Source organism: Maylandia zebra, linkage group LG3 (assembly GCF_041146795.1).
Source record: "Maylandia zebra isolate NMK-2024a linkage group LG3, Mzebra_GT3a, whole genome shotgun sequence".
In the NCBI taxonomy this organism is placed as follows: domain Eukaryota; kingdom Metazoa; phylum Chordata; class Actinopteri; order Cichliformes; family Cichlidae; genus Maylandia; species Maylandia zebra.
In genome coordinates this window covers 37,229,749-37,256,005 of record NC_135169.1, presented here as the reverse complement: position 1 = coordinate 37,256,005, position 26,257 = coordinate 37,229,749, and the positions used below count along the sequence as shown (strand labels likewise).

At 42.7% G+C, this 26,257-nt stretch overlaps 1 protein-coding gene across 1 annotated transcript; it reads left to right on the top strand.

The window, feature by feature from the left end:
- Positions 1–3,278: 3,278 nt before the first annotated feature.
- Positions 3,279–25,008, top strand: acap1 (ArfGAP with coiled-coil, ankyrin repeat and PH domains 1). Its single transcript, XM_004562731.4, has 23 exons — positions 3,279–4,000; positions 6,581–6,638; positions 9,353–9,472; positions 9,613–9,666; positions 9,811–9,869; positions 11,095–11,278; positions 11,520–11,564; positions 11,658–11,753; positions 13,988–14,062; positions 14,997–15,109; positions 15,236–15,287; positions 15,374–15,474; positions 15,637–15,748; positions 15,846–16,057; positions 16,174–16,243; positions 16,438–16,532; positions 19,601–19,788; positions 19,874–19,924; positions 20,022–20,203; positions 20,642–20,751; positions 23,220–23,330; positions 23,410–23,471; positions 24,778–25,008. The coding sequence occupies exons 1-23, from the start codon at positions 3,948–3,950 to the stop codon at positions 24,873–24,875; spliced, it is 2,301 nt and encodes a 766-aa protein (XP_004562788.1). The 5' UTR covers positions 3,279–3,947; the 3' UTR covers positions 24,876–25,008.
- Positions 25,009–26,257: the final 1,249 nt, after the last annotated feature.

Sequence of the window (26,257 nt, the reverse complement as noted above, 5' to 3'; positions counted from 1 at the left end):
AATGCTTTGTGTAGCTATGAGAAGGGCCTGGCAAAAAAATAGATAATTAAACATTACTACAATTTCTACAACTTGGTGGCGACTGCAGTTTTGCCTTTTATTTAAGTTGGTTATATCTTATTTGTGTTTTATCAACTAATATACACATACATTTTTACTTTATTATAAATAGCCACTATAGAATAAAGCCCTCCAACAAAGAGTGTGCTCCTAGCACGCTTTCTTTTCAGGAGTCTCGTTTCGTGCTTTACTTTGAAAATCCTGCCGGATGTGACCCTGTTTATTCTGACTGGTTTGGCTCTTGGAGAGATGCTGAGGGGATCTCCTGTCAAAGACAAACAAGAACCTGTCGAGTCGCCAAGTTTACTTCGCACAAAACGGTTTTATTTCTCCTTCCGAAGCGACCGTCTGTCGCTACGTGCCGTCTGTGCCGCGCTATCAGTGTGCGCTATTTACGCACACGCCCCCCTTTACTGGCGCAGGACTTGCACTTTGCTTCTGCTGCCCGCTCTGGAAGGGGGGCAGGATGTTTTTAAGGGCTTAGATACGTTAAGTTGAGAAGCTAAAATTACTATTTAATCCTTTATAGTTGTCAGCTGTGTAAAACACATGCGGTTTTCTGTCCCCGTCTTTATACGTTTCACACACACACACACACACACACACACACATATATATATATATATATATATATATATATATATATATATATATATATATATATATATATATATATATATATCTTTGGCATGGGAATTTTGGTGAAGGCCCTACTTTGAAACGTTAAGGCTGGTACACTTCTGAAATCACTTCACTGTTTATTTTGATGAAGCAACTTGGCAACAGCATACCTAACTACGCCCTTTCCGTGTCGCCTGAGAAAATACATGTGAGAATCACATCATTTCCCACTGAAACAGGAACAGTCTGGACACCGAAGGCGTCACTCTGCTGTGATCTTCCGACACCCAGATTTTTAGGGAATAAGGGGAAAAGAACAGTGACGTGAAAGCAAAGGAAGAAAGAAAAACATCAGTACAGTTATGTTGTTGTCTGATGAGATAGGCGAGCCTGCAATGATTGTTTCTGATCAGCAGGGGGAGCCACACACAGGATCGGATAGATAAATAGAGTATTTTTGTGCATTTCGACACGGTGGTATGATGGAGGTAGACAGAAGAGTCCTCTGAGCCACTGTAATTACACCTCCACGCAAAGTAGTCCCACACAAGTTTGTGGGAATGATAACGAAGCCAAGATTGGTTATTTAATGTTGGCCAATAGTTTGTTGTGCTGGTTTGTGACATGTATGGAAGCCCAACTCTGCCGGGACAAAAATGTAAAAAGTTATACTTTTTATGTTTTTGCATTGTAACTTGAACGTGTTAGATAATAAGCGATGATGATTTACTCTTTATTTTCTACTATCATTCTAACATAGAAAGCCTCAGTCAGCTGTACAGTACTTACTCGTGTTTTTTTGAGTTAGCCATTCTTTTGAAGTACTATCGAGGTCTTTAGTGAGTAGGTTGCATGTTTGTTTGTTTTTTATTTAAGCAGGGATTGTACAAGTCCGATAACGTCCACTTGGGTACCAGTGAGGTAAAGCTCATCATCAGATGGTCCTGTGTACATCCACATACCTGCCTGATTTTTGGGATTGTGCAGACTTATCCAAGGAGAATTTACATGACAATGTAGCAACTGTCCCTGCAACCAGGCGGCAGACTTCATAAAGTATAACAGGAACAGTCATTAGTTGTCTAACTGTCCACAGCTGAGTATAATCGAGTCTTTAGTTGCCTCCTTTTGACCCAGGAAGTCACGGATTTTCTTTGTATTTCATGATGTTGAGCTGAAATACTAACAATTTTCACCTTGGAAGTCTGACATTTCACATATTTTAACTTCTGTTTTTACTTTTATCATGCTAATTGCATTGTATTTAGATTTTTGTTGCTGTAATCTTTATATTCTATCATTTTCTGAATGATATCTCAATTTTTATTTTGTATCTTAACAGTTTTTCCACCTTTTCTGGGTTGCACTGTTTTGCACTGTATGTCATATGTTGTATGACAACTGAGAGACAAGTGTACTGTATGCCTGAGCAGAGTCAGCCAGAGGTATCACTGGGTCCTAAGCAGAATTTGATTTTGGACATTTTGGTTATTTAAGGTTTTGTCCTCCACAGTTCATTTCACATGAATTATTTAGTGTTATATTCAGTTGTTATTATGTGCTGACTTTTTTCTCACTCCTCTTGCTCTTGTTCTTCTTTCTTTTTTCATTCCCAGAAGGTTAACGCCTCGTTTTTGTTGAGTGCTGTTCATTGTTGTCATTAGGCTTGTTTAAACAGAATCAAACTATTTGCCACTTATCACTCGGCTATACTCAGTTATAGCTGGCGATGGCGGAGTAGTCATTCCTGTTATACTTCTTTGAAGTTCAGGCACATGTGTAGTGCATTGTAATGTAAAATCTCTGCTGACAAGTGCACGTGCTGTGACTACGCTCACCTCGTCTGTCATTGCAAACTTTGTACATTGACTCTGCTGTAGTTTGAAGTTTGTCAGCACATGAGCAACCCCTGCAATAAGGGCACCAGGTTAGCAGCTAACCTGGTGCCCTTATTCTTATAATGATATTTCTCCTGCTTCCCTATGAATAATGAATCTCTCTGTTTGATTTGGATCTGTCACTAGGGTGAAACAATATTCCTAGCAAAACGTTATCAGTTTTATTTTTGGCCTTACATCGGTGTTGTGGTATAGCAACTAGTGGACTACATTTCTAACCTAATATTTCCTGTAGTTACACACTATTGGCTGTGGGCAAAGGGTAAAAAAGAAAGGCACTTTGGATTTATGTAGAAAATGTGCGCACATTTTTAAAAATAGTTTTATTAAAGCCATTTAGACACATTAAAAATCAAAACAACGCCACATATTTAAACACAGAATGTCAAACCTCTTGTTCTTCCATTCGTGGAATCACTTTTCCATTGCTATTAATAGGTTCATTATTTTCTTGGCATGAATGAACTTCCATAGTGGATCTGTTGGCAGTGGGTGGCTATGGGGGAGTTTCTTTACACCTCAGCAAAAACCGTAACAGACAAGGTTGTCAGACAAGAATACACACCCAGTCTAACTGCATGTGAAGCTCACTGTTGTACTGTAACTGAAAAGTAGAACACACAAACAACAAAGGGAGAAACTAAGTGAGGGGGGTGAAAAGTCACGACACGGCCTGCTGTAGCCGGTGTGGATGTTAAACGTTAGTGTCACATTGTAAATCCTTCAGATCGGCGTTTTTTTCATATGATGCAACTTGGCAGTGTATGCCTCTTATTATGTGCAGCTTCCTACTTCAAAACCACAGTTTGCCATGAGTAACAAACCCGGAAATAGTGGGACGTGACATGGGGGGTGGACCTCTTCTGAGACAGAGAGAGAGGCAGAGAGACAGGCAGAGTACTAGACTCGGCACCCCCGGGGAGTCCTGATTCACGCTGCCATCGGATTTTATTTGAAATCCTCTGGGATCCATAAGGACACTCTGGCCCTCTGCTGGAACTCCTCCCGTGGCTTTGCGCATCTTCTGCGCCGGACTGTGCCTTTTTAAAAAAATCTGCCGCATAAGATGGTAATGACGCGACTAACATCCCCTCAGTTCATTCAGTGCTGACAAGTTCTCTTCCGACGCGAATGTGCAACAGTTCGGGCGAAAAAGAAAGAAACCCGGAGAGGAAAACAAGTTCTACACGAGAGCGAAAACACCCAGCAGCGAGAACAATGATCCGGGCTGCCGATGTGGAGCGTTAAAACGAGTGGGGGGGAAAAGAGTTAGTTTTTGTCTTTGCCAGGCTGCCGGGCACCTCCAGCTGAAAGCCAGGAGTCACAAAAATACACGAAGTGTCACGAGGGTTGGTGTCAACGCAAAGGATGACGGTGAAGCTGGACTTTGAGGAGGGTTTGAAGGACTCCCCGCGCTTCAGGTAAGAGTTTCACCTGTACCTTTGTTAGTCATGCTGATGTCACCAGTGAACAGCTGGCTTTGCTCCAGCTCCAGCAGGAGATTATGGATTAAAGGCTGATTCATGTTTCCCTAATAAAACATTTATGCATTTGCCGGTGTTGCTGTTCACTCTTCTGTCAGAGAGTTTGAGCTGCTCGGGTCAAAAGTCACTGAAAGCTATGAGGACATTGTGCAGGCCTGCAGGGCCGTGGGGGGCTGATCTGCTGCTCTGAGGTGCTTTCCCACGTCTCACCGAGACCACAGAAAACCTGTACTAGCCACGGACATTCAAACATCGCCACGAAACTCCTTCCAGTGGAAAATATCAGCAGTGCTATCACTAGTGGCTTGGTTTTCCAAACTTCAGTTGCAGCTTTGATGCTTCCTCTTCCTGATAGTTGTCGAGATCAACCCACCTCCACTCTCAGAGAGATCACACTCATTTTTCAGAGAATCGAAATCTTAATTCAGGCCGGGTCACTGCAGCCCCTGCTGCGTGTCAGCAAAGCGGAGTGCGATCAGTTTCCTTTCAACATCAGCACATCTGGTGCAATCGAAAGGGAAGTGTTTCTGAGTTGCTTTTGCAAGTGGCTCAAGAGAGAGCTTGGCACAACTTTGGGTGTGCCTTGACAGTTTGTGGCAGCTCGCCTGAGTCACAGTGGCTGCCTCAGCCTGATTTGGCATAGAGAGTCTTTCTCTCTCGCCCATCTTGAATTTATGGGGCTCACACAGCAGTGGAAAGTTTGACTTGTGGCAGCAGACGTGGTGAGGTCTCGTGTCAGGCTGCGAGCAGGGTGAAGGAGGGAGGAGGAGGTGCTGCAGTCATCAAATACACATAATCGCACACACATACACGGGAAGATGGATGGACAATACAGAGGGCCAAAAAACAAATGAGGGGAAATAAAGTGCTCTGACACCTTGGGACAGACACTCAAATGTGGTACCTTCTGGTTACTAGGTAACAGCGGGGTGGGAGGGCGACAGGAAGTGAAGCGAGATGTGCTGAGGTGATCAACAGGAGACAGGAAGCGTGTTTTCTGTGGGGAGAACCACGGCGGAAACTCAGCTTAAGCTCTGTCTTAATTTGCTTTCTTAGCCTCCGTCTCTCTTGCAAGGAGACATGAAGAAGATAAAAAGGATGTGCTTCTTCTTAATCAAGGGCTCCTTCACTCTCCTCCACAGTGGCCTCTCTCCTTTAGACCCTTTTTCTTTCTTTTTTTAAAAAAAAACAACCCTTTTCTTCCCTTCTCTCCTGGCTTGACATGTCATTTGGTCGTGTTTCAAGAGCACATGACCTCAGACTTTGATTCAAACCTCGCCGCACTAACAAACACAAACAGTTACTGTCTGTCCCGGGCCTCCTCTCCTCTCCCCACTCAGACGCGCCTCTTTTTTTTTTTTTCTTTCTCTGTCTCTCTGTTTCTCTCTGTATCTCTGTACTGTTGGTGGAAGGCAGCGGAAACCACATGGTTTAGCTTTTGGTATGAGAAGACACGACAGGCAGAAAGAGATCGAAAGAAAGTGTCACGACAAAAAAAACAAGAAAAAGAAGGCGGCTCGTAAAAAGACCAGCCCTGAAGAGGATCTCTGAGGAGCTTTTGTCTCAGAGATCTTCGAGTCCACATCCTGAACCCAGAAAACAAAACGTAATCAATTACACGCACACTGGAGGTTTTCTTTGCAGTCATGTGGGCCTACATAAACGTCTGATGGCTGGAGCGTCCCCTAAGCTCCATTCAAACCCACAGGAATGCACTTCAAACCCTGCCGAAGGTCACAGAGATTCTAAAAATACCCAACGCTTCATGCTTAATTACAGCTAAATGAGTGTAAAACAAGATGCCCGGGGCATGAAATAGTGGCGGCCGTGAAATATGTGGAGTAACTCTGTCAGCGTGACGAGGCTCTAGCTGCACAATATTAAGACAACAAAAAAATACTCTTTCCTGTTGTGCGATTCCGACTGTTCCTGCGCACTGTGACGGTGACACGTTGACATCCACTGCTTTTAAAGGCATGGAAATGCTGACGAGTCATATGCATCGTCTCAGTGGAAATAAAGCACAAGAATAAAAATGTTGAGCATGAATTATTTGGTTTGTAAGCGTGCAGAGCAAATAAGAAATGGAGAAATAAAGCTGTCCATGAAGGTATCGAGCTTGCACCACAGAAGCGCATCATATTGCAGTGGTTATGTTTTAATGTTAAGCAGTAAAATGTGCAAGAATCCATCCATTCATTTTCTTAACTGCTTTTTTAGATCAGGGTTTGCAGGAGGGGGAGGGGTGGTGGTGGCTAACCCAGCCAATCACAGGGCAGGTGGAGTGATGTTTGCAGAAATGTGTAAAGAAATGAAATATTTAGTCTGTAAAACATCAGAAAGTTTGTGTTTTATTCTAGTTTTATTCTTTATTCTAGTTTATAATTGTGCAAAAAAGAGAAAAAGCAGTTTTTGAGAGGATAGAGCTGATAAATGACTTTAAAATGAAGGGTTTTCACGCCTTATATTGAAAAATCCATGACCCCTGACCTTTAACTGGAATTTTCTCTTTTCCAGAGCTGAGATCGAAGACGTCCAGAATGACGTGAGTGAACTTGAGACACGGTTGGAGAAGGTAAGACACTTCCAGATGTTTTTGAAATGTCACCGCTCCACTTCACACACAAACACACAAGCGCACAAACGGAGACGAGGCATCACATGTCGATGGACAGTGGCAGCGAAGTCAGCGGTGGGCGTTGGTGGTTGGAGCTTTTTTTCACCTGACGGCGAGCAGGAAGTGCCTGCAGGTGCTGCTTCCCCATCATATTGTCCTGCTTCAGAGAGAACTGCACTTCGTTCTGCTTCGCCGTGCCGACCTATATTCCCTGTTGCGTGCTCACGCTGTAAAAATCTACAGTTTCAGATCTATTCATCTGATAGACGTCAGTCACATGCTGCGTTTCTGTTCCCCGATGATACGGAATAAGCACAAATCAAAGTGACTTACTACTATGTTGTTAGTTATTCTGCGAGCTCAGGTTCCCACATGTTATATTTTACCATTTTTAAATACAAAAACAAAAAAACAAACACACTCACTTTGCCTGTAAAGTGTCATGAATGTGACTGATTTCAGTTGAGCAGGTGAAACAGAAAGAAGCCTTTCCCTGCATGCATGAGATGTTTTCCACGAGATTAGGTTTAAGGAAGTAGCACATGTTTTTTTTTTTTTCTGTCCCGGTGCTATTTCACAGGCTGCGACAGGTCTGAGCCACATCCCAAAAGGATTTTGGGACAAAGTTCTTCTTTGACAGACACTGCACGCTATATTTTTCAGTTATCTGACTAGATCAGAAGAAGTCAGCAGATAATCTACTGTACGAGTGATACCACAGTCTCAAAAAGGAGGGTGTTTAGAGTTAAACGTTGCTGGAGTACAAATCAAACTTAATATTCTATATAAAGGTCTGATTGTAAGTATTCATTATGTAAGTGAAGTGTGGATTTAATGCTGCATGGAGCTCATTTGTGATCTGTAGCAGTGTAGAGAGATGTGTAATCTGTGTGTTTTGTATGCAAATTAGCCACTACGCTTTTTTTAAATTTATTTTTTCCAACAATTTTAGAAGTTCATTGAGTTCAGGACTGAAGCGTGTGGATTCAGCTTCACGTCTTCGCTGTGTTCAGAGGTGCTTTTGCTCAGAGAAATGCAGATAAATTGACTGAGATTTGCACAAAAAGGTCAGACAGCGTGTCCTATGATGCCACTGCAGTCATATCTATGCTCAGGTGATGTGTGTGCTTACATAATGAGTCACTGACATGTCTTGGTGCAGGGATACAGGTTAGGTTTTGTCACTGCGACGTGCCTCCTCAGATGTCACTGGTGGTTTAAATGTGACGCTAATAAAACTAAAGATTTCTCCGAACACGTCTTTTAAATTATTGCATTGAATTAGATATTTGCAGATGTAATAAAGGTCAGCTGTTGAACACGCTGGGGAAGAGAGGAGCTCCCACAGGGTTTAAGTCCTTTTTGCTGAACGCTTGTGGTCACAAGCAGCACTTAAGAGGAAAGTCATAAAGTCACTGAATTGGCTTGAAAACCACCTAAAGCTTCAAGCTGTAAGTTAGCAGATCACGCTGAAGTGATCAGCGGTGGGTTTTATTGCTTGATAAATGGAGCTTTTAATGGGTCAGAAAATATAATCTGTATGCAATTTCTTGTTTTTGAACTTCAAAGGGTCCTCACAGAGGCCAGAGGAAAGATCTAATCAACAAAAAAGTGGAAACGACTGTGAGGGTGGACACTGGGTACAGGCCTTATCTTTCCAAGGCAGAAGCTCAGTTTATATTTGACCTTTAATTAAAAAATTAATGTATTTACTTACTACGTACTTTTATTTAAAAAGCATACATCAACACATAGAGATCCTCCACTTTCCTGGCCTCTAAATAGCTTTAAAGCAAGTTTTCCTGGCATGACGCAGTTTGTGCTCTTTCAGTCTCAGTCCTTCCATCAGTGCTGTTTGTTTCCACCAATGAAATTTTTATCTTTTTTATTTTTATTTTTTACCAGAAAGAGCTGATTTTGAGTTTCAAGTTAGCTAGAGTCAAAATTTCAGGCAGCTATCTCAAAATTTCAACTTCCTCGGAAATTTTAGTCTGTAAGTCAAAATTTAGATAATAACCTGAATTTTTGACTCGTAGATGGCAAATTTATTTTTCCAGTGGCAGAAACAGCCTCTCGTATTTTCCAGGAGCAGACTATCAAGAAGCTGTTTCAGCAAAAATAAGACAAAAACAACATTGCTGTTTATTATTTAGCCAGCTAGCCAAATTAACTATAAGCTAGCAACAGAAGAAGAAGAAAAAAGCTAACTTTAACAGATAAAAGAGCCTCATATAGTCCTCGTATGGTGGTGGAGACCAAAATGGAGTTAAAAGAGAAACAAACATAGTGTTTACACGAAGTGGTCGACCGCTCTTTCTTCAGTATGACTCAAAATATACGACTGAGCTCATACACTTAGCAGGAAACTATTTACAGACGTCAAGCTGCTTTCTGCATACAATTTTATAGGACCACAAGTCTTTTTGCAGCTGCAACCACAGCTATCGCCACCTGGTGGCCTTTAGATAGAATGAAGGTTTGAAACACTTCCGGCATGTTTTATACTTATTCTCTCAGGTCTCCAGTACAGCTACTGAACAACCAGAATTAAAATCTGTGAACAAGGTTATACTCAGCATGAATGCAGATTATGTTAAACTGACGTTTGTTGCCTGCTGTTACATTGTTCAGGAGATCATTTAATCTTTGTGTTGCTTATTTGTGTCATCCAGCTAGTGAAACAGTGCCAGGCCATGCTGGAGGCTGGCAAAGCCTACTGTCAGACCAGCAAGAGCTTCGTGAATGGCCTCCGGGAGCTCGGACACCAATGCTCCGGGGACAAGATGATGGCGGTGAGCAGAGCACACTGGGTTCTCAAAGTGCCCGGAAGCTGTAAATAAAGATGGCGGTTATGAATCGATGAATGAAAACATTAAAATGCATTATTGACTTGATAAGTTTCAGAGTCTAATCTAAGATTTGTGCTCTGCAGGACTGCTTGGAGAAATTTTCCAAAAAGCTGAATGTCATTTTTGAGGCACAGGGGGTGAGTTTGTTATTCACGGCCTCTGACTTCTCCTTTTCAGTGCCGATGCTTATCGAGCTGCAGTATGTGGTCAAGTACGGCTGCAGCACGCCGCTGAACATATTACATTTGACATTTAATATGTTTGTCTTTGTCTCCTTTTAGGAAGTGATTGAGACCACGCAGAAGTCAGTGAGGGCGAAGCTGCAAAGCTTTGTGAAAGAGTGAGTGAGCCGCTACGGTGGCCCCACCTGTGTGTTCGATCTAAGGCTTTAATTTCTGAGTTTCTTTCCCACCAGCATACACTTCATACATACGTACATTTTCCTTAGATACAGTCATTCCCCTTCATGTGTGCCTGTCATAATCGTTCTGCTTCTCCTCATAGTTTGTCTTGTGGTCTGCTCCCATTAGTGGAAATAACTTGGTAGATTAGATAAGAGAGGTATTTGCGATAGCGTCACGTGGTAAACAGTATTGCACAAAAGCTATGGTAAAAAAGTAAGAAAGAAAGAACAATAAATTTGCCGGTGATTAAAAAATGTTTTATATCATGTGCATGTGACTTAGCAGCATCCAATAACTTGCTTTCTGCTTTTGCATAAAAACTGATCTGGTAATGTGGATACTGCTTACTTTACCTCCCTCTATGAGGCAGCTTTCTTTCCATTTCTGTGAGAAGTCTTCATGAATAGTTCTCCAGACTTCTTGAAGGACATGATGTTTCCACCTTTAGATGATCCCACACTGCTTCAGTAGTGTTGAGGTCGGGGCTCTGGGGAGGCTAATCCATGACCGATAGTGCTCCATAGTGTGTGTTTTTTCTATCCAGGTGTCCATTTATTGCATTGGCAAAGTGTCTGGGATTATTGTCATGCTGAAAAATAAAGCTGTTGTCAAGCAGATGCTTTCCAGATGTTGTTGCATGGTGGATAAAAATCTGATGGGATATTCTGTGTGCTTAATTGCATCAATTTTGATGCAACACAACAGAATGCAGTGCCAAACCATGACAGTCTCCACTGTGTTTTACAAATGGCGTTAGATAGAATCAATTAAACAAATGATTTGTTTTGTGACAAGCTGCTAACAACAAAGTGTCTAAAGATACCATTTAAAGTTGTTTCTTTGTCAATTTGTCTGAACACTGGTTCATCCCTTGAGTTAGGTGCAGTTTTATTGCTTGAATGACTCATAGGTTTGTGTCAAGGGGCTTAATGAATGAGGAAGTGTCAGGTACAGGGACTGGGCTGTAAAGGAGCGGAAAAGCCACCAGAATAATTTTTGAAAGACATTAAGAAAGCATGGAGAACTGTTGCTCAAGAGCACTGTAATACAAAATTACTAGAACATTTGCAGGAAATATGTACAGAGAAAAGTGATGGCTCAAGATTTTTGCACAGCATAATACTTTTTCCCCCCTTCTTACCTTCGTCTCCTGTTCTGCAGAGATGTTCGTCGTTTTAAGGACAGACGAAAAGAGTTTGAAAAGAGCAGCGAAGCCCTGGAGGGGTCGCTGTCAAGGAACGCTCAGGCTCCACGCGGGAAGCAGCACGAGGTGGACGAGGCGAGTAACGCCCTGCTCAACGCGCGCAAGGCCTTCAGGTCTGAGGCTTTGGACTACGTGCTGGAGGTGAGGAAAGATGAGTGCAGAGAGGCTCACACAGGCTTCACTTTAACTCAGACTGCTAGGTTGGAACAACAGCCTGCAGCAGCAGCACAGTGGTCATACTTTTGCTTTGGATGATAACAGGCCTGCCTCAGGGCTTCCGTCCAGTCTTGTGGTTGTGGCTTCTGGCTGGGCAGAATCTGTTTTGGTCATGAAAATATGGAAGTCTCTCTAACCATTGCTTCCTGCTTTTTCTTTTTTTCAGATTAATGTCATTGAGGCCAAGAAGAAGACAGATATTCTGCTGGCAGTGAGTTGGTTTTTTTTACCTGTATGTGTCCATTTTTAAATGCATACTCTATCTTCAGACGTTTCTCACTGGCTTTGTGTTGCTTCCTGTCAGATGTTGTCGCTGATGGATGCCCAAGCCCAGTTCTTCCTGCAGGGTCACCAGTCTCTGTCAGAACTGGACGAGTATCGACAAAAGCTGAATGAAGAGGTAACTATTTCTGTTTTGTTACATCTCTGTTTCGGTTAAAATGACATTTTGTGACTGAAACCGTCTGTGCATGAGTCATAAATAAGTAGCAGTAGGACAGGAAGAAGATATCCTCAATGTGAGAAAAATGCGTTCATACTTGTGAATGTGTAGAATAGAAACCTTACTTGTAATCCTGCTGTGTGTGTGTTTCTTTCTAAGAAGTTCAAGGGAATAACAACAAATGATGAGTTAAAAACACAACAAAACTAGAAGCTGGTAACTAAACAAAAGAGTAACCAAAGAAGGGTTAAAGGAGCCAAACAGAACCGCCTCCTCTGCACTGAGCTCTTGGAGCACTCCTCTCTCTGGCTAAACTGGAGTCAGCTGCCAAGAGCAAGCAACACACACACTCACACACACACAGAGGCCCTGCCAGGGCACCAAAGAGCCACCCTTAAAATAGGTAACAAAGTCTGCCCCATAGACTGTATGTAAAAGATGGAAACAGCCACTCCTGATGCACTCGTTGGTCTTTTTAGACCAGAAGTGACCATGTTTGGTCTTGTAAAGTTACACAATTTTAAGGATATAACTTCAGTATTGTATTAAATCTTAACCTACTCTACAGTTGTTGAAGGAGGAAATAAGCTTTATAGACAAAAAGTGCTTTTGGCCTAGGCTGTCAACGTGTTAATTTCATCTCTGAAAAATGTTTTCCTTAAACAAAAAAGTGGACACAGGCACATTAGCAGTTTCTCAGTTTGAGTCTTTATCCTGAGCCAAAGACTAATTGCTGTAAACTTATTGCACAGTGTTTTTCTTGCATTAGAATGAGTTTTTTCTAGGGACGCTCACAGTAAGCATGATGGGACCACATGTATAGACAAAGTGTTGCTGCTGAGTTGATTAGTTAGTGGTGATAAACTGCTGCATTGTACATTGTCTGCATGCTAAAAAGAGAGAAGCCAACCAAAAGCTGGTGAACAACGTAGACCTGAAACACCCAGAAAAGCCTCGCAGATGATTTATGAGGCAGGAAATGGATTACAAATGTTTGTTCTGGCTTAGGGATACACAAGATGTTGCTAAAACATTTTGAATGAAACAATCGTGTTTGTGGACCACGGGCGTCATGGTATGATGCTTTTGGCCAAAATGCTGTTTGGGTTAACTCTGTCCAACTAGGAACTGGCATCTTTTTGGGGAGGGGCAGTGGAGTCACAAGGTGACATCACACTTTCATCGTGACAGGAAAAAGTGAGCAACAACAGGAAATATTTCACATGTCTGTGTGTGTGTGTGCGCGTGCGCCCCTTCCTGCTCCTTTGCAGAGGAAACTGTAAAATCTTTTCTGCACCGTCAACCTTGAGCAGAGGCAGCATTGCTGCTAAGTGTTTTTGATCAAATAAAAAGAGTTTCAAACAGGAAGTAAATTGTGAACACGTTCACTGACCGGATCAAACCACAGAAAAGCGTTTCCTGTTTGAACAAGAAATGATGAGAACGAGCAAGAGCAGAGGAGAGAGTGAAATAGGGAGAGGGTGATGCTCTAAGCAGGCTCTGTGCAGGAGAGACCACCCATGTTGTTTTCTGGTTTGGCGCAGGATACACGGCAGAAGTTCAGCACTTCCTAGTTCCTGTTTGCACAAGAGTGCGCAGGAGTGATAACCCACCGCGAAGCTGCCGATCTCTCCGAGTTTCTGAAAGAACTAAATGTGTCGGAGATGAAAATGAAAGGAGAAAACTCTCCTTCGTAACATTAAATGGAAAGACTATGCAGGTTTTACAGTTTTAAACGGTCCTCACAAACTGTTTTGCGCTTTATTTTTTAAAATTTGCAATGTTCTTATGAAATAAAGGAAAAGATAAAGTGATCGGTGAGAGATGCTGAAAAATAGTTGGTGTGGGGGTTTTGTACTAGTTTAGCGACCTGAATAAAAGTGTTGCAAATCTGAAGGCTCGTAAAAATGTTGATGTTCTGAATAATCTCAGTTTGACTGGTAAATAGGCTGGTGCTTTTAAAGCATCTCGCTGCTCGCTTTCTACGCATAAACAGTTTCTAACATTCAGTTATAAAGTGTTTGGTTCACTATCTTTCCCAAGGGTATTTCAGCACAGTGACAGGAGGGGATGGTGATCGAACCACTGTCCTTTCAGTGTGTGTTTAACCTGGTAGAGCTGGACAGCGAGCTGAAAGTGTAAAAATATGAATCCAGGTTTAATAAACGCTGTGTCGTGTTGTGTTTTGACAGCACAAACAGTTTGTCCTCGACTGTGCCAGAGAAAAGAGGGACATGGAGCAAAGACACGCAGCAATCAAGAAAAAGGTAACGCAGTTACAAACGTTCACAACCGAAAGGAGCATCATGGGTAATGTAGGCATTAGGTTTTAACAAGACGGAGACAGTGGAATAACGAAGACGGCATTTCTGGTGCTGTCACGTTCGTTTTTACACGATGTAGCTGTGTTTTCATCTGTGATTTTAATCTCTTGTTAGGTGGTTGCTAGACAACACGATGACATGACAGTATATGATGCATAATGAAAGTTGCAACAATAAAAATGAGATGTTAATGTTGTGAAGTTAAAATGACGCAATGATTTAATAGAGATGCATAAATCCAACAAGTTAGTCATTTTAGACAGTTGGTAGGTGGTTGCTAGGCAACATAATAACATGTAATATAGATAAAAAGATAAAAACCTCAAGGGGACTAGGAGGTACCTGTATGCTAGGCTTGGTTGCTAAGCTCCTGATTGTGCAGACAGATGTGTATTTCAGTAAAATACGCTCTGCTCATTGGAGCCCACCAGGGACTTTGGCATCTTGTGGAAAGGATTCAGTGCTGATGGGCTTTTTCTGGCCCCGACAAACTGATGTACTGTGAGACTAAAGCATTTTGGTGCAAATATAACAAATCTAACATGAGCAAAGATGCAACTTACTGGGTCAGGTGAGGCCTGGATGTCAGCCTAAAAGTAGCCCACATTTGAATGGCATCGATTACAGCATGGTTGCTTTATTTGCATCATTCTCGGATGAAATGCAGCATCGCTATTGATAACTTTTGGCCCAGATATTGCAAACAGGGGGGACAACCCAAAGAATAATCATTCCACATGGTACGCCAGATCTGGACCGCACCAATTACTTCTGTATTACATCACTTTTTGTAAACACAATTAAAGCTGTGGGGAGAAAAAAAAAAGGCCTTGAAGCAGATGACACAATGTGATTTTAATTTCTTAAATATTTCAAGGACATGTCTTATGATGACTCCATTATGGACTTTAATGGTGACGCAGCTAATGGGATCGTGATGGAGGGCTATCTGTACAAGAGGGCCAGCAACGCCTTCAAGACCTGGAGCAGGTACAACTTTGCTGTGTGCTTTTCCTCTCATGAACCTCACTGTGATAAATCCGATGTCCACCGTGCGTTTGCTTGCCCGGCAGTGAATGAAAACAGCTAAAAGGCTAAACTCTTTCTCCACCTCAGGCGCTGGTTTTCAATTCAGAAGAATCAGCTGGTGTATCAGAAGAAATTCAAGGTAAATTTCGCTTAGGGTCACGAGCACATTCGAAAGACGAATTTGCACGTATGCAACCTGACCATCACGGTTTGTCCATCTTTTAGGACCAGCCTACAGTCGTGGTGGAGGACTTGCGTCTTTGCACAGTCAAACCCAGCATTGAAAATGAGAGGCGTTTTTGCTTTGAAGTGGTTTCCCCATCAAAGTGAGTTCACTTCATGCACACCTGCGTGTGTCTGTTCCAGTAATGGTGGTGAAGTCGCATTAGCGTCACATGTGTGTGAAAGCGTCCTGCAGACTGCCGAGGTGTTAGTTTCTTGCTTCTCGAGTGTTAAATGGTCACTGTTGTGTGACTTTGTGTGCGTAGGTGCTGTTTGTTGCAGGCAGACTCAGAAAGGCAGCAGCAAGCATGGATCAGCGCCGTCCAAAACAGCATCGCCTCGGCCTTTCAGGAGCGCCGAGAGGACACGCTCAGCCCAGTGAGAACACATACACCACACACACACACATTATCTTCAACGTGCACTTTCCAGTGGGAATTAAATGCTCGCCATTCCCATGTGTCTCTGTTATCAGAGACAGCGCTGCAGCTCGGTGTCTACAAGCAGCCTGGGAGGAGGAGGAGGTGGAGGAGGCGTGGATCAGGACAACGAGGGCTGCAAAGCACTGGAGGAGGTTCAGGCAATCCCGGGGAACAGGCAGTGCTGCGACTGCGGAGAGCCGGGTCCTGACTGGGCCTCCATCAACCTGGGCATCACACTTTGTATTGTCTGCTCAGGAATACACAGGTACACACACACACACACACACACACACACACACACACACACACACACACACACACACACACACACACACACATTTGGCTTCCACTGTGCACTTTAATGGTTTCCTTCCCTGGCAGGAGCCTTGGAGTCCATTTCTCCAAAGTGCGCTCCCTCACCCTCGACTCCTGGGAGCCCGAGCTTATTAAGGTAATTTAAAATTTTAAAGCTGCAGCGGCTCCACCTCCCTGTGGCCTATTGTGAAAAAGTTCCAGAGAAAATTATGATTGCGCAATGGATTATGCAACCGTTTTCTTTATATAAGCCAAAACAAAATAAAAAAAATTAGAAAGAAATTAGTACTTAATCTGGTTTATTTGTTCTTGTTTCCCTGCTGCCTTTAGTTGATGTGTGAGTTGGGGAACACAGTTATCAACAGGATCTATGAAGCTCGGATTGATGAGATCACCATCAAGAAGCCCAATCCCTCCAGTCCCAGGTACGCATAATCAATCCAGTCCAACGTGCATTCAGCTGGTTTTTCCACGTGCAGATGTGTGACAGGAAGTCTCCTTAGGTATTAAAAAATAATATTTAATATCCTCTGTAGTCCTGAAGGAGCGCTGTGTAGTCCGACAGTTATTCTTGTTGGCTATCATGCTTTGGGAGACTTCATGACGTGTGCAAGAGAAAATGCATCAGAAACATAGACTGTATATAAAAGATGGCACAAAAAACAGGTTTACAAACACCTGCTTTAATGGTTTCATTTTAGCATCATTGCCTGTTGCTATCTTGTTTTTTTGGAGCCCAGAGTGACCAGATTTGGAAGAGTGCTAGAGTGCTAAGTTATCCGCTACTGCTAACTAGCTTAATGCAGTGCATCGATAGAGTATATATAACAGGTACCTATTCCACCTGTCTTATGACAAGAGGTCGGTTCATCTCAGAAGCATGCACAGACACAGATTTATGTAAATTAGCGCTGGCATGAAAATAAAATATTAACATTTCATTCAAAAACTAGAGAACATTCCTCCTGGACAGACTTTTGACAGATTATTGATTTAAAAAAGGTCTTAAAGGCACAAATACCACAAACATAGTTGAGACGTCCAGTTCAGTGGCTCAGATTAGCTGAAGCAGAATCGGTGGTACGCACCTGTACCCATAGGTACAATTCAAATAGTTAATTTAGTGTAAACAGGAGAATTGTGAAATAATCACCCTGTACAGTTGGCATCAACTTCGAAATGCACTTTAGACTGTTTTAAGTAACACATTTATCTCTGCTGTAAAACTCAGATTTTTGTAGAGATCCATTTACTTTTTTTAGTCAATTGCGGTCAGGCATGTTTTTTGGTAGTTTGGCTTCAGTTTCAAGCCTCTGAGTTTCTGCTTGATTGGACGGGGATGCCACCGAGTGTTAAAAGTGTGAGCGTATAGCAGGACATGTCTAAGGTTTCTGTCAAAATCAAGTTATTTCTGCCTTTTCGTGCTTCAGTTTTGAGCGCAGTGGAGTGGTTTACAGCTTATCAAACAAATGTCCCAGATTAGGATTCAGGCCGAGACACGAATGTGCCCGAATCAAACATGTGGACCTCCCTGCTGTGGCGAACACTTGTGACAAGGGAGCAGCTGAAAGTAGCTACTTTGTGTTTCTTAACTCTGGAGCTGCAGTAGAAAATTACTGGTGTTCCTCCTCTAAGTTTGCAGCTAGGCGATGATTATATTGCCAAAACAAGACTGACGATTGGGTAAATATTAGCAGTAGAGGAAGTAGACCATAGATGTCAGGAGCTAATGATAGTTGGTTGATACCAAAGGCAAAACAAATCAGCTGCAACTGAATTAAATCAATTCTTTCATTAATCGTGTTGGTATTTTATTTTATGCGTTTGCCTGTTTGCAATTCAGACGACTCCTCCAGATGGGAGAATATTGCATGCATCTATTGCAATCCCCTCTCTGTTCAAGCGTCATTCTTTAAGTGGTTCATGGAACATCGGTGTTGATGCAGCTGGAAAGAAAAACAAACAGGAACGCGCTCTTCATCTCCTTCTGCTGCCACATTAACATTACTAACAGTTCTGCTTGCGCACGCTGTATTTTTACATTGACTGATCACTAACTCGCTACAGGTCTGAGTGGGAGTGGACTGACGCCACTGCTTCACCGAGCATGTTTATTTATATGCTGAATATAAAAAGGTGCTCTCCATGGAGATCTTTGTAGTTTATGGTTAACTTTATCAGCAGCCTACGACCCATCTCAGACCTTTTTTCTTCTTCTTTTGCTTCCTCTCGTCTGCGTTTTGTCACGACAGACAGGAACTGCAGCAAGTACATGAAACAGATGGTTAACTCTCTAACTAAAGTGTTTTCCGGAAACTTGTAGTGAGGCTGCAAGCTTCAGATATGGTCAAAGGGAAGTACAGCCTCTTTTAACTCTAAAGGTTTGGGTATCAGGACGTAATAAGAGTGATCCAGGCTTTACTAAGTTATAAAATGAAACCCATGAAATATTTCACCGTGTTAAACTAATTACACCCCATGATTCAGCAGCTCGTAGATTCAGTAATAACTTAAAGTTATCGTTTCCTGTGTGGCTTTATCAGTCTCTCACATCACTATAGAGGAATTTTGACCAACTCTTCTTCACAGCGTTGCTTTAGTTCTTTGAGGTTTGTGGGCATTTATTTATTCACAGCTCTCTAAAGGTCCTACCTCAGCTTTTGAGTCAGGTTGAGGTCTGGACTCTGACAGGGCCTTTGCAACATCTTTAATCTTTTTTTTTCTTCATTCTGTTGCAGATTGTCATGTTGCATGAACCAGTTTAGTTTTAGCTATCAGAGAGATGCCATTTAACTCTAGAATACTTCAAAAACTTGCATACTTTGGTGTGTAGATGTGTTCATAGTTGACTCAGTGACCGCGAGGTTCCCATGACCTGTGGCTGCAAAATAAGCCCAAATCGTCACCCCTCCTCCACCGTGCTTCACAGTTGGTATGAGGTGTTAGTTCCAGCATGCTGCCCAGTTGCTCTGGATTGTGAAAGTCTGATCTGAGCCTACACTTACACTTGTGTGTCGTCTTGCTCACTGTAAAACGATGGAGTTCGAATTATTTGTATATGGCCTTATAAGCTTTCTCAGACTGATGGCAACAGTTGCTTCTGTAAGATTATTGCTCATGTGTCTTGTCCTGTAATTCTAACAATGCTAGTTGTGTGCATAGTTACATTATACCAATCAGTGGTCAACTTTGAGTCTGTAAAGGCCTAAAAACTAACTTTGCTTCAGAAAGTAGGCACACAAACATCCCCAATTTTAAATAAATGCATTACTTAATCAGTGCCTCAGAAACTTAAATTAAAAAACTTAAATTCCTGTCTCACACCTTCAAGTAGAGAAGTGAAACTGAGCTTAAGAAAAGCCAGAAACACACTGATGGACACGGCCCTGCACGTGGCCTTCTTCTGTTTTAACTCTACCTCGATGTAAGAGAAGCGTATCCTCCATCGCTCGCGCTTATTCTTTCTCATTTTCTGATACTTTCTGATCCTCAGAGGAGACAAGGAGTCGTGGATTCGATCAAAGTATGTTGAAAAGAAGTTTATCCATAAGCTGCCTGAGACTGGCAGGAACCCCCCGCTGAGGCGATCCAGCGGCAGGAGAAACCGAGCGGCCACACAGATCGCGCAGAGACCGCCGCTCAAGCCCAAACCGAACAGAGCCACTCTGCCTCGGGTCACAGGTAAAGCAGCGAGGAAGGCGTACTTCGATAACGCTAAGGGCCTGGTCAGCTGTATCAGTAATCACGACTGTTGTTCTCTCTTTAGGGTTAAGCCCCAGTGACCTTGTCCAGAAGAACAATTCAGGCTTCCACAGAGGTGAGATAAGACCTCAACAAAACACAGATCCACCAAAAAAGAGCTTGTACAGCTTTTGAGAAGAATCACATAACATTACATCTGTTAAATCTTTCAGATAATGAAGAGGAAGAGGAGGAGGAGGATCTCAGCCACCTCCACCCCGGGGCGCTGCTGTACCGCTCGGCAGCCCTGCAGAACTTCCCCGTCATGGCCGACGCGTTGGCCCACGGAGCCGATGTCAACTGGGTCAACGTGAACGATGAGTCGAGCACGCCGCTGATACAGGCTGTCTCAGTGGTGAGAAGGACGCTCAGTCGATCATTAGAGTTTGAATCTTTACGAGTTCTGTGACCTCTAGATCTCATGGAAATGGATGGAGGTGATAACGAAATCTCTCTGTTGTCCCATTTGTGGACACCAGTCTTGCTTGAGTACAGCTAAACATTTGTAGAGAACAAAAGCGGGATGGTACGGCTTATCTTTGAAACAGGTCCCGAAATAGTCACTGTCATGTAGTAGTCAATGGGTTTCTACTTTCTCTGGTCAAAATACCCTTCCCACTAAAAATAAAGTATCTCTTAACTGCCATAAGCACATTTGCATGCAAATGTGTGTTAAACGATTAGGATACTGTGGCGTTTTTATCCTTAAGCTGCCTTTTACTCACACTGTGTGACACACGGTGCAATTGGTTCAGAGGGTGTTTGAGCTCACGCGTTCTCCTGTTTCGGTCAGAACGCCCTGGCAGCCTGCGAGTTCCTGCTGCAAAACGGCGCCAACGTTAACCAGGCGGACAGCAATGGCAGGGGACCGCTGCACCACGCCACCATCCTGGGCCACACGGGGTAAGACAAACACAGATACTGTGACACGGCCCTGTTTCAGTGAAAAAAAATAGCTTCATACCAAGATAACAGAATCTGAAAACAGACACTGGTTATTGGACTAAGAAAACACAGTGAAGCAGGATGCTTTCATGGGTAAAAAATGTGAGGACTGGTAGAAAGACGTAAACCTGACTTTAAACCTGCAGTCCCTCCAGTTGCCAGCAGGGGGCAACTCCACCAGTTGCAGTCTGAGTAGAAGTCGATGAGAAAATGTCTCGACCGCTCATGATTCCAGTAAAGAGTTTCCTAATGGGTTTATGGGCTCAGTTGGTGGTTTCAAGTCTTATTTAACACAACATGATGTTCCTTCTGTAAATGATTGTCCCATTTAGAGTATAAAAGGTGGTAGAGCGGGGTAGATTTAAGGCGGGTGGCTGACAAGTCTTCACCATAAGAGTGCGTTTTGTCGTTTTTCCTCGATGTCTGGTGTTGAAGACGTGCCTTCAGATCCAGTTTTCCTGTGAGGGTGTGTTTACCAAAGTATGGTGAGATTACCAACCCAGAGGGGGGGCCTGAGGCGGTAAGATGACTCTGAACCACTGGGAAATCATAACATAACATTTATAATAATAAACAAGAGGACAGCAGGGAACAATCAGTATGGTTTACATGTAAATGTTAAACAGAGACAAAAAGTCTAACACCGTGGGCCTGGAAGACAGCAATGGGGAGGTAAGATCATAAACTAAGACTAGCTAGAAATTGAGAAAAGTTTAGCCCTGGATGTTTACCTCCAACTCCACCCTGCCAGCAGTTTTTTTTTTGTGTGTCCGTAGTTTTTTGAAGTTGTCAAGTATCAGTGACTTTCTGTAGTCTCTTATTGTCCTTTGTGGGTGAAGTTTAAGGGCCTCGTCATGGTTCTCCATTCGCAGACACTTGGCAGCTACAGACTACCATCCACCTGCAGACAGCGTCTGTTGCTGGATGGAGCTAACGCCCAAATAATGCGGTACAATCAGTCTGCGGGCCGCTGTTGCATGTGCTGTTGTTGACCTGTCAGCCATCCGCGAAGAGGAGCGAAGTTTTACAATAAGCTGAAGTGAAACCGATCAAAACAATCAAAAGTGCCCACTGCGGCCACCGCCTGTGCCTTTACTCTGGATTTTTTAGCTTTCATCTTAATTCGCACTTCTCGTGTTCCCAGTGAACTCCACTGTTGCATCCTTCCCTTTTCTAGTCAGCTTCTCCACCAAACAGCATTTGACCTACTCACAGTAAAGCTGCGTGCCGTTGGGTTTTTGGAGGAGTAAACCGTTTGCGTAGGTTGAATACTTCTCTCTGTAGGCAGACACCTACTCAAAAAGAGCGACCATAAATCAAGAGTAAGGGTCAAAAGCACCAGGATGTAAACAACTGTCTACAACAAGGGGACGTTAACAGACGTCAAATATTACCAAAAAAACAAGGTCAAGGATTCAGAATGTCCAAACTTGATGATATATTTAAACTAATAACAAGGCTGGTGTGACTCATTATGCCAACAATACCTGCCGGTGGTGAGTAAAGTGGAAAATGAGTCACAATGAAACATAAACGTTTATTCTTAAGAGCGACGAGTTAGTTGGACATAATTGATGAAATAGTCTCAAAACTGTAGCTTTTTTTTTCCCATTTTTGCAGCATTTTCAGTAACACTTTATAATACATAATACAGTATAATTCATTGTTTCCTTACCTTTAAGTATCTTTTTATTTGTTTCTAATAATACATTGAAATTCAAGAAATAACATGATTCAGATACATTCGTGACAACACTTCTTCTCAACTGTTCAGAACTCATAGTTCCAAGAATTGAACCCACGTGAATCTAATACAGAAATAAACCCATGAACTAATAGTCCCCGTTGTGCTTTCCATCAAAAGCATGAACGACTTAGAAAGCATTAGAAAGCTATTGTGTGATCCCTGAGGTTCAGGCTTCAGACTGCTCCAAACATCATGAGTGGACATCCCCAATGCGGTCATCTCTCAGAGGGGCAGCCAATCAGAAAGAAAGCCAGCATAAAGGGAGGCTACAAGGGGAAACTGATTGTTTGACAATTATCTAGAGTTTGATAATTCTGTTTGTTTTTATTGTTTTAACTTTTTTTTTTTTTGGTTCTCTTGCACACGCCTTAGGGCTTGGAAACACATACATGCAGATTTGTCCATTTCCTGTAAGATATTCCTGAGAAGAGTACTGTGACGCTGTGGTTTTTACTGTGACATGAGTTTAATGTTGATTGGATATGAAAGTGGATCTGTAGAGATAGAAAACGAGAAGAGAAACTACACTAAACTCCAGAAGCTTTGGTTGGGAAAGTCAGTTTAAACTCCAGTCCCTTCACTTGAGTTCCTTAAATGCTCGGGTCCTTGGAAATGCTTGGATATAGTATAGATTTCCAGGCTAAAGTCTCTCATGTGCTCTCTCTTCTCCGTTTCTCAGGTTGGTTTGTCTGTTTTTGAAGCGAGGGGCTGACTACAACGCCCGAGACAAGAACCAGAAGGACCCGATAACTATCGCCGTGGATAACGCCAATGCAGACATCGTCACTTTGTAAGTGTTTGACTCGAAAGAAAACACGTGAGCCACGTTAGCAGCTGCGGGTTCGCTTAATCGATCTTCTGTCTTTCAGGTTGCGGATTGCCAAAATGAACAAGGAGATGCGGGAGATGGATGGAGCGTTCGGCCAACCAGGTCATTCAGAGGGGCAGGGATCAGGGGGTGGAGTGGGCGGGACTGGAGGTGGGCTGGCCAATACTAGAAAGAGTCTCCAGGCTATAAAGAACCATATAAGTGGATGGGCTATGGGGATTCAAAATGACAAACTGGGCTAAAACATATATATTTTTAAAATCAAGCATGCCTTACCGTGCATGAGTTTATAGATGAAAAAGAAAAAAACAAGCTTCAACTTAGATTTTTTTAAGAATCCTGTGAGAGAAGATAGGCTGGAACAGAGGGTACGACGGGTGGTTCTCATGAGGTGGTCACACGCACTTTGAATTGTAAATGCACATCATGCTGCACTTTGAAACCCACAAAGCATCCGAACACTATGTCAACACAGACCTACATGTGGGCGTCTTCAATACTAAACCGTTCTTTAAGCGAGCTTAAAGAAGCTGTGTATAGAGTAGACCTGGGTCAGGCCAATTTTCAGTGTATTTAGGATATTTTCTGTCTGTACAGTGTGCTGATTTGTGTATTTGTGACTGTGTTTCTTATTCCAGTTTATGTAAGCTAAATTCAGGGTTGGGTTTTGGTTCTCAAGGACAATTTTCTCCCGCTGTTCTGTGAACGGTGACTCAGTTTAAGCTTCGACACTGTTGGATTTGACCTCTTTTGTGCTTAACTGAGCGCTCTGCCGCAGCCCCTCGAGCTTGAGGTTAACAGTGGGTTTTGTTCGCGTTTTTTGTGCCATTTGGCTCTTTTTCAAGCTGCAAAGACCATTCCTTCGTGGTTGTCTTCTGGGTCCGTTTAAGGGCTTCTTGATAACTTTATACTTTAGTCTCCTGTGTCCGGTTTTTAGTCATGCGGGAATTGGGGAGAGAAGGAAAAAGGACAAGAAAAACAAGTTGTGTTTGTCTGCTTGAAAGAACTGCTGGTCAGTATTTGACGTGCTGTGCTTTGTCTGTTGTTGTTGTCTGTGTTGTATGCACTCGTGTGCCTTTGCCTTCTGCCCTCTGAGACGTCCGGCTGGTCTCAACTGCTTGTGCAGTGTGCGCCACCTACAGCAAACTAAGAGGTAAAGTGCATGTGCATGCCATTACGTGTGTTTATGTGTTCAGTTGCATGTGTCTTGCTTTAGGGCTACAGCTCTAAACGTGTCCAGGAAATAGTTGGTGTGCAATTAACGGTGTAGCTTTTGATGAAACGATGGCTGCGGCACATTAAAGTACGGGTGCTTTCAGAAAGCAAGGGCGGCATTAATGTGGGTTCTTTAAGCTTTTCAATATTTCCAAAAGCTTTTGAGGCTCACGTCTTCTCTGGTCTTTTTCAGGTGATGAAACCTACCAGGACATTTTCAGAGACTTTTCCCACATGGCCTCGAACAACCCGGAGAAGCTCAAACGCCGCAGTGCTGACCCGAAGTCTTAACCAGCTGCCTCTCCACCTCCTCATTCCACAGTGCAGCACCACATACTTTCAGGCACATATAGAAAAGATTCATCTTTCAGGCATGCAGATGCACTCGCTCTCTCTCTCTCGCTGGCTACCTGCCACGTGTTCGGTCACAGCTCAGCTGGTGTTGACTTCAGAGGGAACGAACGGAACAGTGAATTCTTTGTGCGAGCACGTCAGAGCAGAACAATCGTGTCCAAGTGGAAACACTGCAACAGCTTTATGAGACCAGCGTGAGGTGTCTGTAGCAGAGGGTAGCACCATTACTCTGCCAAAAGTTTTCTTATTAAAACCAGTAAATCAGTTTTTTTATTTCTTTTTTTCCTTCTTTTTGTAAGCGAAACGAGGCTGTTGTTTTAGGTTTTGCGATTTCTACTGACTCATTACATGAAACAAAACAAAAAATGTTTGTAGGAAATTGTTGTTAGAAGTTGCATTTTATTTCTACCGTCTTGCGATGAACTGGAGTATTTGCAGATTTTTAAATTTGGGACTTTGTGTTCATGTTTTGTCTAAATTATGTGAGGTACATTCAATTTGTATTCAGATCAAATAAAAGAAAAATTCAAACTCGTGTTTCAGTGTATTTCAGTTTTAACTTTTTGAACTGAAGCAGTAATAAGTTCTTATTTTAAAGAACTCGTCATCCTATTAGAGGTGCTTTGCACAACTTTCCAAAACTCATTAATTATCCTTACTAATTTTGTCTTGGGTCTCACGTTCTCTGAAACGAGCCATATTATCTCCACCTTTGTTTCATCCAGCTTTCTTCTGATTGGCAAACACAAGAGCATGTAGCTCCACTGGTGGTGCTCACAGATGGAGCTGCTGTGCTTAAGAGCATCAGTATTGGGTATGTCTGCTTTCTCTGACATTGTATTAAACCAGGGGTTCTTAACCTTGTTGGAGGTACCGAACCCCACCAGTTTCATATGTGCAGTCACTGAACCCCTCTTTAGTGAAAAATAAAATATGATTTTTTTTCAAATTCAAGACACTCATGTTTTTTACTGGTGCACAAAATGAGCCGTGCATGTCACGGCGGAGGCTCTGCCGAACCCCTAGGGTTGGATCGAACCCAGGTTAAGAACCACTGTATTAAACCAAGAGTAGAAAAAAAAAACATGCCTGCAACAGAGTGTATAGAGCAGTCTGAAGTGTTTATAGACAGTAACCAGCCACTTAAGTAGGTATACCTGATCAACTGCTTATTAGCACAAATATCTAGTCAGCCAATCATATGGCAGCATCTCAGTGCATTTAAGGATGTAAAACAGGGTAAAGGTGACCTGCTGAAGTTCAAACTGAGCATCAGAATGAAGAGGATTGAAGTGACTGAATGTGTTATGGTTGTTGGT

Excerpts from the sequence above, each read along its gene's own strand:
- acap1 (XM_004562731.4), top strand. The coding sequence starts at position 3,948 with ATGACGGTGAAGCTGGACTTTGAGGAGGGTTTGAAGGACTCCCCGCGC. Across the intron at positions 11,565-11,657 it reads AGACAGATATTCTGCTGGCA|ATGTTGTCGCTGATGGATGC; the intron begins GTGAGTTGGTTT and ends GCTTCCTGTCAG. Across the intron at positions 14,063-14,996 it reads ACGCAGCAATCAAGAAAAAG|GACATGTCTTATGATGACTC; the intron begins GTAACGCAGTTA and ends AAATATTTCAAG.